This window comes from Ursus arctos, unplaced genomic scaffold, assembly GCF_023065955.2.
Source record: "Ursus arctos isolate Adak ecotype North America unplaced genomic scaffold, UrsArc2.0 scaffold_3, whole genome shotgun sequence".
In the NCBI taxonomy this organism is placed as follows: Eukaryota; Metazoa; Chordata; class Mammalia; order Carnivora; family Ursidae; genus Ursus; species Ursus arctos.
This window is the reverse complement of record NW_026622985.1, coordinates 12,403,238-12,420,497: the sequence shown is the minus strand read 5'-3', so window position 1 is coordinate 12,420,497 and position 17,260 is coordinate 12,403,238. Positions and strand designations below refer to the sequence as shown.

The following is a 17,260-nucleotide window of genomic DNA, read 5'->3' as shown; positions in this document are numbered from 1 at the left end:
CCTTAAAATATATATCATGTGTTTGGATGTTTTTGACTTTATAACACTCTTTTTATAGTGTGCCAACTACCAGATCCTTTTATAGTGTATAAAAATAGTCACTTTCCTCACATAAACTGTTTTATACATTGTCATGTAATTTTAAGGTACAAAAACTTCCAGAGAAAGTTTAATCCAGAGAGGACTCTTAATTTACAACACATTATTGTTATAATACTTACCCTTTTTCTTTCACATGATTCAAAATGTCATGTAGAAAACTTCTACTTAGAGTTTTTCTTATTTACTTATTTTTGTTAAGAAATTGACATTTGACAACTTATCCCTGAATCACTGCTCATCAAAGACTTTCTAACTCAGGATAATCTATAATCGGGGACCAGGTCTTCTGGTTTTATGGATCTTGTGAATTTAGAGACCTAGGCATAGTAACATTTTAAATTTGGTTTTCATTAACTTGATGTATGATCATTTAAATGTTTAGATGATCATTTTGAGGTTTATCTTTGTGCTATCTTGTTAAAGACAAATCCCTGAACAAATTATTGGCTTAATTATGATTACACAGGAAATGTTTCAAATGTTCCTAAAAATAAGCATGCTAAAACACAGAAAGAGTAGCCTTGGTAGGCAAAGAACTGATTTGCTATTTAAAATCCACTTGTGTATATTATTAAGTTTTCTTATGGATTTACAAGACATCTCTGGTCTAGTTTTATTTATTTGTAAGAAATGATATTTCGTATTTTTCATTTGCTTAAGCTGGATTATTACTCAGGCAAAATTAATGAAATTCCAATGTGGAAAGAATGTCTTCCCACTCAGCATGGATTGAGGATATCCTCACACATTTCAGAAACAACAGCCAACTCTACCCTTAGCAGAAGAAGAGAACCAAGTTTGTGTTCTTGTAAGCTGTGCAAAGAGCTTTATGTGGGATGAGAATATTGCCCATGCATTTAATTAACATATAAAAATGTAAATGACCATCTTCAAATTTACAATGTAACTGTGAAAATGAAATCAACACTTCAGATATTTAATAGCCCTTTTTACCTTATGTGTTAAATACATTTAAATAATTCAAAAGGTACTAGGAAAGAATAACCACAGAATTAATGTGCAAGAGAGTCAGCAGGGCATTTTGTAAGCACCAATCTAAATAGCTAACAAGGAGAATGTGCGAAAAGAGAAGAATCAATAAGTAAGAAAATGTTTGTATATCACAACAGGCGTGTATTATTATTATGTGAAATTTAAAACACCCACTAGCAAAGAAACATGGGAAACAAAATTAATGTGCAATTGTAAAAATTATAGTCTCATATAAATATAACCAAGACTTATGTTTTCCAAATAGAAAAACAAATAGTCATTAAAAATCCAAAGACCTTATGTTCTTCCAAGAAGGAATTAACATTTTTTTAAGTCTGACAATGTTTTCATGAGCTATTTTACATTGTTCCTAGAGTCCTACATATTATTGTCAAAATAAGAAATTAACTTCTAAGCAAATGAAATTAAGGTAAAATTTGGTATCATTGTACCAACATCCAGATGGCAAAACCTTTCTTTGTATGAACAGCAAAATTACCTTTCACTGCCTTGTTTATTTCTGAAAATATAGGGGTCCTTCTTCTTCATGCATACATTCATTTAACGAATATGTCTTGAGCATCCCAATTTACTGGCTGCTGGACATACGGTGCAAACAAAACAGATATGATTCCTGCCCTCATGGAGCTTTAAAGTCCTCCCGAACACTTGTTTTTATCCAATCTATGAAATGAATCTTGATACTCAAAAGTTCTGCACAGTTGTTGGAATGTTTCATCTTTGGAATCTTGCAGGTGTCTCTCCTCGTGGGTAGTGTAAGCTTAAGTTGTACAATTGGATAAAGCCAGACGTAGTAAGGACAGACACATTGCATTTAACACTTTTCTGTTCATGTGTAACTTTTTGGCTCATAGTCAACAACAGGGTTTTACTTAGCTTTGGGGTCTGTTTGACAGGATTTGTTTTGCTAGAATCTTGAGGTCTGGGGCTCTGAACACTTTTGAGTTTCATTGTTTTAGAACTCTGAGTACTGAATTCAAAACTTAGTTGAATGAAGTCACTCCCTCACTCATTCACTCACTCACCTTCAGCAAATACTTGGTGAGGAAAACAGACAATGCTCCCTGCATTGTCAAGTTTACATCCTCGCAGAGAGAGACAAAGAACAGTAGACAAACATGAAAAGTACTATGGAAAAAAGAGAAAGTAAAACAGAGTAAGGGAGATTGGAAGTGGCAGGGTCGGAATGGCAGGTGGAAATGTTAAATGTGGTAGTTAGGGTAGACCTCATGGAGCAAAGAAGTGAAGGATGTAGATATCAGAAAGAAAAATGTTCCAAACAGGGAGATCAGCTGGGACAAAGGCCCTACGGATGAGCAGGTTGGCGAAGAGCAGGAAGGCCAACACTCCTTGAGCGAGGGGAGCAGGAGTGGGGAGGGCAGGAAGGGAAGCCAGAGGTAGCTTGGTGGGGAGGCAGGCAGATTCTGTAGACTCCCAGAGCCCACTGTCAAGAGTGACACGAGGAAAGCTTCACAGAATTTGGAGTAGAGGAGTGATATGATGTGACTTAGGGTTTTAAAAGGTGACTCCAGCTGCCTTCTTGAGAATATATTGCAGGGGAATCATGCGGGCAGGGAGTCATGATAGGAGGCTCCCAGAGAAATCCAGGCAAGAGGTGATGGTGGCTAAGACCAGGACGTTTATAAAAAGAAGTTGGATTCTGTATATATTTGGAAGTAGAGCCAATACGATTTGCTGATGAATTGGATATGGAGTGTAAGAGAAAGAAGAGTCAGGATGACTCCACTTTTACACCTGACTCCATTTATACACCGTATAAACAAGCCTTAATGTTTCTTTACTTCTGTGTATCATGTATTTTTAGTGGCCTTGTTTCCTTATCTAAGATTCTAGCTCCATTGCTTTTTATCCCTTCTAATCCTGTAGTTATTTACCAAGCACTCACCATGTAGTAGGTGCTATGAGGGCTACAAGATGAGCAGAACATTAATTCTAGTCTCAAAAAAGATCTCGAGAGGTAATACGATTAGAGATTGAGATACATTAGGAAAACAGAGCAAATGTTGTAGGGAATCTGACAAGAGAGATGTTCCTTTGAACTGTGAGGAAAAAAAGGATGGCTCAACATCAGGTTAGCTTGAGCAGAGCTTCAGGAATAACATGGGCTTGAGGACTGCCGTGCTGAGGTGCATTCCGGGTCGGCAGAGGGACCGGCACAGTGTCAGGTCCGGGCGAGAATGAGTGCAGTTTAGCTGGCTGGAACAGCTGGGAATAAAGTTTAGGCAAGCTGTCCTCTTATTTCAGAGTGCTTTGGCCCAAGGAGGTGGCAGGAAAGATGAGAAGTGTGGGAATGTGTGAGAGACACTACAGAGGTAGCACCACTGGGATAGCAAGTGTCAAAGGCCAGGCTGAGGACGAAGGCGCTGTCATTGAGAGGATGATCCTGCCAAAATAGAGATAGGGACATGGGGGGAGGCATTTCTAAAATCTCTCCATCCAGACCTCAGAGGTAAAGTGAAAGGGAAAAACTAAGATCAATTCTTACGGCAAATCATTAACACCTCCCTCTTTTCCCAGCAGCAAGTTTGGGGACCTATTTTTCTTGATCCTCTATTTGCTTGGGCTATGATTGTGGTTTGTGTGATCTCAGCCACTCTTGGGAAAGCAAAGAAGAAGATGGTAAATATAAGGCCGATTCCTTTAAGATAGAGATTAAGAAGCACAGAAAATTTGTATTAAATTATAAAAGACGTTCAGAGGCTTACAGAAGAACTTTTCAAAGCTCATCTGTAGCAAGAGCCACAAATAACCACCTGCTCCAACTCTGTTCAGTTCCTCCCCTCAAAACTGAATCGAAATGCAATCTGGCTTCTCTGACTGGAAACTTCTTCCGGTATTTTCCTTAATGGAGCACAGAGGCAGAGGAGGTGAGGAGAAGGTCACTACTTTGAAGGTCTATGAAGCTTAAAATGTTCTGGCTACAGATTTCAGCTGAACCGATTTTGTTTTCCATGGTGAAGTCTAACCAAACAAAATCCTGGGAATGCGCCCAAAGAGCTTGTATTGGATACTTGAATTTTAGAAGGCAAAGAAGTGGGAGAATTGATTATTTTGGCAAAGAACACATTGTCAGCAAGGTGTTTCTTCACCCTTTTCAGCATTTTCAGAAGTGTTGAAAATAATTAGAAGCAAACACAAATGTTGGAAAAAAGCATTCAGGGGAGTCCTTCCTCGAGTCCAGCGTTTTTCGGAGACCTCAGCCTCAAGTTTGAGTAGCACGCTCCGAGGGGAGATGGCATGTTTGCTAATGAATGTGAATAGCATTTCCTTATGGGCCATATATTTTTCCAGCAGGAAATGGATAATCTACTATGACATTTCAGTGGGTTGGAACAAGATAGATAAATCAAATGCAAGTTGCCCTGTTTCTTTTTCAAATGAAAGATAAATGCCTTAATGGATTAGCAATCATGAAATATATAAGTATTTATAATACGGTGCTGCTTTATAACACCATCTGCCAAAGAATGGTATTTATTCAGCCACTGATATGAGAACAGATTTTCTTCCACATTATGCAGGGAGGAAATACATCCTAGTGTTAACGAGCATGCACTTTGTATTTAGCCAGCCTAAGTAGTAACGAAATTCTTTGGTTGACTGGCTGTGTAATTTTGATAACATTACTTAACCCCACTTCCCTTGTTGATAAAATGGTGTAATAATAATCCTATTTTTTAAAGTCATTTAGTCTATCAAACAAGGTAATATATGGAAAGCATTCCACCAAATGCCCAACACATGTAAGTACTCAATGTATAATAGCTGTTATCATCATTCCAGTGGACAAAATTGGCTCCGCACAAGACAAGAGTTTCAAAGTATTTGGACCATCTGAACTGAATGTTTTTTAAAGGGGTGCTGAGGGGCTGGGTTAAGGAGTCCCTCCTTTGGTCCCAGCAAATAGATCTCTGTATTAAAGTTGAGGCAGATAATCAGTTTTATAATCAGTCTTCATAGGCTAGGTTATGCTGTAGTAACAAACAGTCCCCAAATAACATTGACTTACGACAACATAAATGTGTCTCTTGCTCACAGAAATGTGCATCATGGGTTGAAAGGGCCCCAGGCTGGTGGAGCAGTCACCATCTCACACACTGCCAAGTCGCTATATCAGAGAGAGCTAGAGGGTCTTAAATCAGCAATTGAGTGTTCTGGCCTGGAGGTGGCGTACACAGCCCTTCTGTTCACAGTGTGTTGGCCAGTCACGTGACCTCATCCACCATCAGTGGGGTCAGGACAGGTAATACCAGCGTGCTCTGGGAAGGTGAGAACTGGAGATTTAATGGACCACACTGATGACTACCACAGGGCCATAGCCATCATTGAAAATATACTCTCCCCTTACAGGTAGTGGCTCTTGAGGACTTCTTTATTGAGTTACAAAATAATTACAATTTGCTACAGCAGTAATGACAAATGGTGCCTGTGAACTCTGGATGAGACTAGGGTGATCCTTCCAAGCTGGTGGTACATACCACATGTTTGCCTTGAGTTTCTGGGATGCCTGACCACAAAACAGTGCCACAGATTGAGTTCTTCTGTTAAAGAGGTCCAAAGCCATTTTGATGCTCTGTGGCTTTTTCCCACCACCCATGCGAGTTTAAATGGCTTTATCTGTTTTTATCTCACATCTAATGGGCTTAATGTGTTCTAACTGTGTGGCTCCATTTGGCGCCTTGGATGCTATGGCTGAGAGGCGCCATATAAAAAATATTGTTATTGTTATGATGATGAGTTCAAGCACTGGAGGGGAAATTGTGAAATAACTTGGTACTGGAGCTATCATTATTTTCAGCAAAATGAAGTTTGGCTTCTTATTACACTAGTAAGCCTTGAAGATTAAATGGTATCTACAACATGTATCTTAGCGATGGGCCAAAGAAGTCAAAATAAAAATGTTTGATATAGCATTTCATATATTATAAAACAGATGTTTGCTTTTAAGTATTCTTGATATTTTTAAAAGTTGACACTGGTATCAGACATTAAAAAAGAAAAGAAAAGATTCACACACTTAGTTTTAATTTTCTTCATTCTTGCTTCCATTATGATCAGACAGGCCAGCTATGTTAATTAATTTAACCCTTAGTGTTGATTATTTGCCAGTTTGCTGTGAAGTTGAGCAATGGATTATTTCATTGCTTTAGAAATGCATCATCAAGACGGGAGGTGCATGGAGTTCTGGAAAAAAGGACTGTTTAGGTCCCTTCCCTCATGATGATGTGATATTATGTTCCCATTACTTGAATATTCATTATGGTTTCCCACATGTTTTTGGCTACCTCTGTTTCCTGCAACTGTTTACATTATTAAGTTGGTCTGGATTATAGAAATGTAGCTTGAATTCTGTATATACTTAGAGGACCTTGGGATGTTTGCATAGATTGGGTAGATTCCCTTTTTAGCCTGAGAGAATCATGGAAGTTTTCTAAAAGGAGATGAGACAAAATAGTCAGGGTCTTGTTACTGAAGGGCCTCAAACCACAGATGGAAAACACTACAGGGCTTGTCTGAGGAATTCTCTGGCACACCAGGAACTGGCCCTCCCTGTGCCTTGAACCAGATAACTTTCCACAGGGAGCACAGGGAAGGCTTCATTCCTTTTGGGGCGGGTAGAGGGGAAAGCTTTGGAATACATTGCCTGACTCAGGAACATGGGAAATTGGGAATGTATTGATGGTGCTGTGATTCCAGGGATTCCTACAAGGAAATAAGTGGCATATGACAAACTAATTTGAAAAGATGAGGTAGTAATGAACACATATTGCAGAAGTTATCTGGTAGAACTGTAATCTAGAAAGACAGAGAGAACAGACTGGTCAGAAGATGAAATGTAAAGCTGTTCTTGGCATGTTCTACTCCAAAATGCCTGAGTTCGGTTTCAGACTTAGACAATCCCCTCTTCTTAGGTGCCTCGGTGGCTCAGTTGGTTAAACGTCTGCTTTCAGCTCAGGTCATGATCCTGGCATCCTGGAATCGAGTCCCTGCATCAGCGGGCTCCCTGCTCAGCAGGGAGTCTGCTTTTCCCTGTGCCCCTCCCCCCTGCTTCTGCTCTGGCTCTCTCTCACTCTCTCTCTCTCTCAAATAAATGAATAAAACCTTTAAAAAAATCCTCAGCATCAAGGATGTTGGAATAAATACAGTTGCCATGAAAATATGGTGTTTTGGAATGCAGACATTTAGATGGTAAGTGACTTCTAAATTTATATGTCCTGGCCCAAAATCTTTCCTGAATTCCAGACTTGTATAGCCCACTGACCTCTGTCCTTCGATATCTCATAGGTGCCTCAAACAGCATATCCAAAAGAGAATTTGACTTCTGCTTCCACCAAAACCTGTCCATATACAATTTTTTTCAGTCTCCTCCATCTGGCAAATGGCCCCACCAGTTTTCAACCCAGATACACAGGATTCTTTTTTGATCCTTTCTTTCCCTTCACAGTTCCCCTGGCCCATGTAATCCATCAGCAAACCGTGTCATTCTATCACCAACATAGCTCTCAAACACATCCATTTTTTTTTCAAACTCTCCAGGCACCATCCCAGTCTGGGTCACCACCATCTTTTCTGATCTACCCACAACAGCCTCCAATAGCCTCATTCTCTGCCCAGCAACACGAGTGTTCGTCACTGCTCTCAAAGCTCCATGGAACTCAGAATAAGATCCAACTTCACTACTGTAACTTCTTTATTTTTTAAGATTTTATTTATTTATTTGAGAGAGAGAGAGCGCGCGCGCAAGCAGTGGGGAGGAGTGGCAGAGGGAGAGCAAGAGAGAGAGAGATCTCAGGTAGACCCCATGCTGAGTGCAGAGCCTGATACAGGGCTGATCTCATCCCCCTGAGATCATGACCTGAGCCGAAACCGAGAGTCAGATTCTCAACTGACTGAGCCACCCAAGCGCACCATCACTACCACACCTTCTAAATTCCTGTGCATTCTCTGCTGTCTCTCCCTCCAACTTCATTTAGAACCTCCCTTCTACCAAATTCTGTTCTAGCCACATTGGATCTTTTTTGAGTTTCTTGAACATCAAACCTGTTCATGCTGCCTGGAATCTTCTTTCCTCCACTAGTTGTACTGATAGCTCAGTTTAGAGCTCAGTTTAAGGATTACCTAATCAGTTTGGCCTTATCATGGATGCCATCTAAAACAGTCCTTTCCTGGCACGCTGGCTTCTCCCCGCTCTGCCTAATAATGTTCTCCTCGTTCCAGCTAGATTTTAAATAATTCTGTAATTTCTATAAAATTTTAACTATTTGTTGACTTGTTTATTGTCTCTCTCCCAAATCAGAATATAAATTCCATGAGAGTAGGGTCCAGGTATATTTGCTAATACATACCTAGGTCATACAGCCAAGATCTTGACACAGGGATAGATACTAAAAAATTATATGTTGAATTAATTAGTGGCTAAATTAATTAATTAAAATGACATAAATGGTTTCTATTCAAATATCTTTAATTGTTAGCAATCTTGGGGCACCTCAGTGGCTCAGTTGTTTAAGTGGCTGCCTTCGGCTCAGGTCATGATCCCAGGGTCCTGGGATCGAGCCCTGCATCGGGCTCCCTGCTCAGCAGAGAGCCTGCTTCTCCCTCTCTCTCTCTCTGCTGCTCCCCTTGCTTGTGCTCTCTCTGTTTCTCTCTCTCTGTCAAATAAATAAATAAAATCTTTTTAAAAAATTGTTAGCAATCTTTAGTTCGACAAATTTGTGTCAAATGACAGAGCATGCACCATGGAGTCTGAGGTACAGGAGATCTTGTCCAGGTTCTATTATTTATTTAGCTGGGTAACCTTAGACACACTAACCCTTTAAAGACCTCAGGTAAAAGGCCCAGCTGAGGAAGCTGTGCTTTCTTTTCTGCGTGGCCACCAAAGGGGAAGGGTGCATGAGGCACCATTGACCAAGCCTGCTGGGCAGCAGAATCTGCGGACTAGTCACTGGGCTCTTCAAGATGCAACAGAGCCAATGAGGTGAAGATGAATGAAGGTCCTTCTGATGTTTTCCAGAAACCTCTCAGAGGATGGCTGTGATACCCGGTGATGGGTATTAAGGAGGGCACGTATTGCATGGAGCGCTGGTTGTTATGCGCAAACAATGAATCATGGAACACTACTAATGATGTCCTGTATGGTGACTAACATAACATCATAAAAAAATGTAAAAAAATAAAAAAACACTAGGAGCACAACTGCACATAATGAGCGTATAGGTAACTGCAGATGAATATTCAAGTCAATAACTATCATGGTTGAAATTCTTCATTGCCTCAAAGGCATGCAATTGGAAGGAAAAATAAAAAAGGTCAAGAGGACATGAATTGAAACATGATGAAAATTAATATTTAACATTGATCACCTCACAATAAGTTATATAGAAAAATACATGTTTGAATACTTGTAATTGCTGGGCAGTAAAGTCTATTATCTTTAAAATATATCAAATGTTTAAACAGCTCTATTCTTGTAATCACTAGTCAGACTTGTTTTTAACATACTTTAAGGATAGCATGTTCTTGTCAATAACTAGCTCATTTGTGGGATGTGCCCCCACTTTGAGGGGACAGTCAGCTGGGGAGACATTCTAGTACCTCCAGTTCTCTGGCCCTTTCTTGCCTTAGGGGATTTCAGCCAACTAGATAACCGTGGAGGGCTCCCCTTCAGAACCTGCTATGATACCTACAAAACAAGTATTTGGAATCTCCTAAACACCTTAATGAATTATCCCTCAGTTTTCTGATCCATAAAATGAGAGTTATTATGGCCTATGGGGAGGCTAGGTGGCTCAGTCAGTTAAGTGTCCCACTCTTGATTTTGGCTCAGGTCATGATCTCAGGGTTGTAGATAAAGCCTCACATCAGGCTCTGTGCTGGGCATGGAGCCCGATTAAGATTTTTTCTCCTTCTCCCTCTTCCCCTCCTCCCCCCACCCACCTCACCCTTGTGTGTGCTCTCTCTCTCTAAAAAAAGAAGAGAGAGAGAGTTACAATGGTCTATTTTATAAGTTCAAAGGTCCAATGAGATAATGCAAGTAAAAAACATGATCTACACTCATCGCAGTTGTTTAAGAAAAGATGCTTGCCATTATCTTCATTTTGTAACACAGTGAAAAGCATTGAGGGCGATTAGCAAGCACAACTGGCATTTTCCTGCCCTTATAGGAGATACAGACACTTAAACAGACAATGTAATACACCATGCTTAGTGCTGCGATAGAGGATGCACAGGTTATATGCACTTGAATGTTCTTGGCATCGAGGTCAACTGGGATTTCTTTGTTTAAATTCCATCAGTTACTTAAAGTCTTGCCACATTATAATTTGCTTCGTATTTGGATCTTTATTTTCTTATGCAAATTTTGTTTTTTCTAGAGTTTCTAATTATTTTTTCTTGCATAATATAATTGCATTACTATATTTTTCCAATCTTCAAGTTATTCTTAGTTATACAGTTCAGGCTCTTTTGCTCTCTCAGACTCCCCTTTCAAAGGCCTCTGCCCTCTTCCATTTCTACCTTGTTGACTCTCCAGGTCTGAGTTATCATCCTGAGGTCTTCCTTCCCTGCACTCCCTGGTTGGTTCTCACCGTGTACCAAAGTTCTATCCTTCTATCATTTACTCCCATGTTTTACTGGATTTAACATCAAGAAACTTACTTAGTAAACTTACTTAATCTTTGAAAGTTTGAACATGTCTTCATATTTGATTAATCATTTGTTTGGATATGCAATTATAGGTTTAATATCATTTTCATGTAGAAACTTGAAAGCAAGCCTCATTTTTCTTCTAGTTGCTAGTACAAACTAACAGGTTAGTCTAAACTGACACAATCAATCCTTTTGCTTTCTGTCCTACTTCTCTCCTAAGACCTGTCTCTCTCATAACCACTGATTTTAAGATCAGAACCTCTTGGGGGGTGAAATGGACCATTAACACCCATTTCCTCTCAGTCTCCTTGTAGAATATTCTAGGCTTCAGCTTCCTCTCTCTTTTAACACATCAGCACTATCATGTCCATGTCATTCTTAAATTTGTTGAAATATGTCATTCATTAGTGATGCTACCACCCATTCTCTTCACTCATGAAGTTTTTTATGTTTGTTTAATTTCTAAACTTTTATGTCAGTGGTATTTCAAGAGAGAGTGATTTGTGTTCAAAGCCCCCCAAAATACATTGAAATTACTGTACATACAGGTTGCCATCATTTAAATGCACTGTAATTTATTTAACCAGTGCTCGAGTTTTGACACATTTTCCAAATATTTTTCAATGTGGTAGCTACGTGACCTCTTCATCTGGAAGGAAGGGGTAGGATATAGACCTGTGGGCACAGTATGTGAAGGAATGTGTTGGTAAACACCTAATCCGTAACAAAGTAACTTTTGGAAGCTAAAAAAATTTTTTTTTTAAATGTACAGAATAACACACAAAGAACCCTTACAGGCTATAAGTTAGAAAACTGTGTGGGAAGGAAATAGGTATTAAGAGTATTGAGTATATTTCGAAATTTGTATAGATCCTTGCCTATGGAATTTGTCAACATCCTGATTAAACCCATAGAAGAAAATTTTTAAAGCGTTATTTATCCATTCAAGTGTGGGGACACTTTTAAAACTCTTCATAATTAGTTGACAAAATTCCCGCCAGGAGGACTGTACCGATTTATACTTCTACCACTAATGACCTCTTAAAAACAAGCCAAACTAGCCACAAGATTTGCTAATTTTATAAACAAAATTGTACCTTATCATTATTTTCATATGTATTTCTTTGATTATTACTGATATTGAATATCACCCATATTATATTACTCAGATGCTCAAACCAACCCTCAGTAGGTATTGTCAACCTCATCTTAGAAATGTGTAGACTGAGGCTCAGGGACTTTAAGAATTCTCGAGATCACACAGCTTGCAAGTGTTTGAAAGCATATGTGAACATAGATGTTACGTTGCCAAAAAGTAATTTAAGAACATGTGACTTATCTGCTCATCTTTTTTTAATGGAAGATCAAATTATTCATTCTTTCTGGACCTTAGATGCAAATAATTATGCCAAACATTTTGTGCTTCTTGAGACAAATGTATTTTAAAAGCCCTTTATTCCCTTTGTGCAAAGCCTTCACTGGGAGGGATGTCCCTGGTACATAGGATTCTTGCACAGGGCTGCAAGAACAGGAGATTTCAATGGACTTATAAGAACTTAGCTTTCTCTGGGATCCGGATATCACTTTTATTTGTTCCATTGCATATATATATATATATATTTTAAGAGACTATACATTTTGGTTTTTTAATCAACCACATGGCAAAATAATACTTTATTTTAAAAAGTATAAAAATTACAATTTGAAAATTGCCAGTACAGTACATGTATATACACTATACTTTGATCTTAAATTACATGAACGAACCCCAGCTTCAGAATCTTTCTGAACTCAACTCTATGCAAAATACCTGGTTTCTGAAGGGGCTCAGGGAAAAGTATATACAATTTATTAAACTGTGATATGGCTTCCTTAATAACATACAATTATTTAGAGAAGCATAAGCTTTCCAAAGATACAGTATTTTCCAAGTGCCTTTATGCTAGCAAGTCTAAAAACCAAGCAACACCATTCTAGTTCTTTAATAATACCATTCTAGTAAATGGTAATTAGTACTACCACTCTAAATTCTTTAAGACTTTTTTTTGCGCGAAATGTTCAATTCCCCTCATCTGAAACTGGTGGCAGTCTTCAGGGTAGATCTGGAAGCTACCATGAAAGCATAGTGTGTAGTGGGAGTAACACAGGTTGAACCGCCCTTTAGTATGGCTGGACCTGAAGATTCCCTCCGACCATCACCTCATGGAGGCTCAAAGTCCAGGTTCTTAGTACCGATCCATGCCGCGAGGTGGATGGATCTCCAACATTATGCAATGTGAAAGAAGCCAGACACAAAAGGTCACATATTGTATGATTCCATTTATGTGTAATATCCAGAATAGATCACTCCAGAGACAGAAATAGGTTCGTGGTTGTTGCCAGGGGTTCAGGGGAGGGCCATGTTGAGGGAAACTGCTTCAGGAATAGAGAGTCTGCCTTTGGAGTGATGGAAATGTCTTGCAACTCTTAAATAGAGGTGGTCATTGCACAGCATTGAGACTGTCCTAAATGCCACTGAATTGTTTGCTTTTAAATGGTTCATTTTCTGTTATGTGAATTTCACTTCAACAAATTATTATTTTGCTTAAAAACCCAAGTTCTTGAACCCAACGAACTTGGGAACTGATTGTCAATTCCCCCTTGTGTGATGTTGGGCAGGTTTTTCTCATTCCCTAACCTGAACCCTCGCTCTAACCCTTGTACCCTAAGCCTCCTTGACCTTCAGTGTCTGTCCGGGGTTATTGTGAGGGTTCTCAGACACAATGGCTCAGTGGCTGATACATCCTGAGTTCTGACAAAATGGCAGCTGCTGTGCTGGGACCACCAGCAGCACTCCCAGCAGCATTGCCCAGCCCAGATTCTCGGTGTAGTCAAGCAACTCTTTTCCAGGTGGGAGTCTCAGTCCATGTCATTCACTTAGGAAAAATCACATGACATTGATTCTCTCAGAGGTATTCTTTTGAAAGACACGTTTTAGATTAAAACTATTATTAATTAATCTCAAAATTGGAACTGACTTTGGGAACAGTGAATAAGGATCACATCCCTAAAACATCAAATTATTAGCCTTTTCATGAGAACAGTGGCCCCTGCCTCCCAGTGTGTGCTCCTTGACTGAAAAGAGACCGGCCAATGAAAAAACAGTCTGCACTGGGGCATTTAAAAGAAAGTGTGAGCTTCTATGCAGATTCTTTTTTATTTTTTTAAAGGTTTTATTTATTTATTTGAGAGAGAGAGAGAGCAAGAGAGAGCATGAGCAGGGGGAGAGGGAGAAGCAGACTCCCCGCTGAGCAGGGAGCCGGATGCGGGGCTTGATCCCAGGACCCTGAGATCATGACCCGAGGGGAAGGCAGACGCTTAACTGACTGAGCCACCCAGGTGCCCCTTCTATGCAGATTCTAAAGATGAAACAAACGAATAAACAAACAAAAAGCAGAGACAGACCCATAAATACAGAGAATCAAACCGGTGGTCACCAGAGGGAAGGGGGAGGATGGGCAAAATGGGTGAAGGGTAGTGGGTGGTATGGGCTTCCACATAAAGAATGAATGACTCAGGGGGATGAAAGGCACCGCACAGGGAACATAGTGGTACCATGCTGCTGTGTGTGGTGGCCGATGGTGGCTACACTTGTGGCGAGCAAGCATAATGGATAGACTAGTTGAATCACTGTGTTGTACACCCAAAACTAATATAACATTATGTGTCAAGTCTACTTCAGTAAAAAAATACAATTTAAAACAATAAAAAGAAGGGTGAGGAGAAGAAATGCATTTCACAGAGCTTCAGAGAAGCAAAACTTTGGCTATCAGTTGAACGTTGCCATTTGTCCATAGTGGATGGTGTCTGTCACACAAAAGTGTGGCTTAATAGACTGGGGAGGTCTGTGTCCTCCCTCTCTCTCTCATCAACAGTGGCTTCGACAACGGTACTTTTTATTAATGGAGTTCTCCGTTGAGCTTGAAGCACATTTGCTGCTCTACTCACTGACATGGTGTTACCCACACGCGCTTTGGTTTTGCGTGTTCTTCCTTGTGCGCCCCAAACCAAGAGCAAGCTGGAAAAATTTTTATGAGATAGAAATGCACTGTTTTGTAGTCTTCTTGTGACTATCTAATTTGTTTTCCCGAAGCCTAATCAAATGACATGTGAGGAACAGCCAACATAAATACCATTTATTGAGTGAGGCAGCGAAGGTAACAATCTGCTGAAACAACATGTTCCCCGGCGCCCAGCCAGCCTCTCTGTGCAGGAGTGGGAAAGAAGGAGCAGGCAGCTAGGGTTATAGAGAGTGCAAGGCCCTCAGTGTGAGGCTGTTCGACTAGACGTGGAATGGAGCCCCTGTGCTATTAGTTATTAGCCACGTGACCTTGAGCAAAACTTGAGCTTTTTGGGCTTTTGTGTCCTTACGTGAAGAATGAGGATCATAAAATCCATTTCTAGCCATTGCTGAAAGTACTGCTTGAGTTACCCTGTGCACAGTGGCAGCGCTCCGCAAACAGCTGGCTAAGTATCCCCTCCGCCTTGCACTGCACATGCAAACCCAGATCTCCCTGACCATGAAACACAGACACATCACCTATTCTCCCAACAAAAGGCTTCAGCAGGGTCTGGCAGAGGTTTAACTGATGTGTGGTCTGTTGAATTAAACGTTCCAGTTTATATAGGAGACGCTGAATGATAAAGGTCTGGATTACCTTCACCTGGGATCAGAGTTCCAGCTGCAGAGAGACACTAGGTACATGTGGTCATGGTTCTTTTGCATCCAGAGAATCGACCCAGCTGAGTGACTGAGCCCTGAGAGTCTTGGCGACAGGACCGGCCACCCCCACCCCTGCATGGGCAGGTCAGATGACCACGGCACAGTCGGATGAAAGCGAGTCAAGAAAACCTCGTGTAAAAATACATTTCTTTCCAACATTCACCACCATTTTGTAACTGGCAGTGATATTCTTGGCATTCATTGAAAACAACCCAGGCTGCTGGGGTAATGAATTTCCTAGGGTTAGTCATTAACAGGCTTCCTGCTTTCCTCCTCTTTTGACAGGCCCAGCTGTGAGATACAGTAAGTTCGAGATGTCAGAGGCCAGGCCACCCCCCCTGCTTGGGCAGCACACGACGCACATCCTGAAGGAGGTCCTTGGATACGACGACAAGGCCGTTGGGGAGCTGCTCGGTGCTGGAGTGGTGACCCAGCACAAAGCCGAATGATGAAAAATGCTCTTTCTCAACACCACAGTCTGAACGTACTTTGCTAGCAAAGGCAATCGTCTTTCTGGACCCTTTTCCCCAGTTCTGATGCCTGCCTCTGCAAAGAAAAGTTAGAGTAATTCCAGATTTCCTGCCTGGCGCCTCCAGAATGGCTCTGGTATCAATGCATCCAGTACTTTCTAAATGTACCCCACCTTCTACTCCTTACCATTCTCCCCCCGACCCCAGATAATAGATTAATTGTGGATTTGTGGGGTTTTTTTTGTAAAGATTTTTTTTTTTCCTGGAAAAATACATTCCTCATTCTAATTACATTAATAGCCTAAACGTTTGCCCCTCCAGCCCACGCAGGTCTGAAAAAGAGCAGATCTCTTGACGTTCTCTACTTGCACATAAAGTCTTCATTTAAACCTTTGTTAGGAAGTCAAAGCAATAAGCAGAATGACAGTTTCAATGATGGATTTTAAACAGCATAACTTAATTTTGAGCTCATGAGTCCTTTGTTAATCTGTAATTTAAACCATGGACTTTGCTGATGTCCATTAGGAAAACTGAGCTTCATTCTCCCCATGGGGGTAAATATTTGCTTCATGTTGTATTGCTCTGATTATTTCATGATCTGTAGCAGAAAATCAATTTCCATTGCTTCATTTTGGGGTATATGGATCTATCTGCATCAGGGGGTAAAGAGTGGCTCTTTAATCAGCACCTTATTTTGAGCCAAGTACAAATGCAATAGGTTTTTAAATGAGTGTCAAATGACTATCTAGGTACTGAATAATGTTTAAGTAAGAGGAGAATGAAAGGAAAACATTCCTTTGTAATCCGAGCACTCACTGAATATATCATGCCTTAATATTAAGTATTTGCATTTAAGTATTAAAGTAGTTGTCGGAGAACTTAAAGTATAGAAAACAGAAGGTGACAACTGATTTGACTCTATTTTCTAGGATAAACTGTTGCTCAGGCTACCAGTCCCCCAAGCCCAGGTACAGACCAAGGCAGCAGATGACGTCATGATCACTATCCCGACATGATCTGAAGTCACGACTGTTAGGCACACATTTTGCAGCCATGTCATGAGAAACCACGTGGCAATTGAAAGTTAAGTTAGAGGTGTTTATCTTTCAGACTGTGATTTAGAGCTGGTTTTCCTTTCATGTTCTTTTTGATTGGGATAATTTGAGCCATTTATCCATGCTGTAAGCCCAATATATTTCCAGAATCAAGGATTGCAAATAAATAGGATATGTGTCTTCTCACA

General features: G+C 40.3%; 1 protein-coding gene across 8 annotated transcripts in view; it reads left to right on the top strand.

Moving 5' to 3' along the window:
- The window catches only part of SUGCT (succinyl-CoA:glutarate-CoA transferase), a 756,457-nt gene that overhangs the window by 664,312 nt on the left and 74,885 nt on the right, over positions 1 to 17,260 (top strand). For 4 of the 8 annotated variants that reach the window (XM_026502829.4, XM_057304151.1, XM_057304154.1 and 1 more), the window contains one exon: positions 15,833 to 17,258. In XM_026502829.4, coding sequence (XP_026358614.1) covers positions 15,833 to 15,996 — 164 coding nt within the window. In that variant the 3' untranslated portion in view covers positions 15,997 to 17,258. Of the gene's footprint in view, positions 1 to 15,832; positions 17,259 to 17,260 lie in introns of those variants that run through there. The other 4 variants (XR_003317135.4, XR_008956285.1, XR_006409930.3 and 1 more) reach the window with 2 other exon arrangements.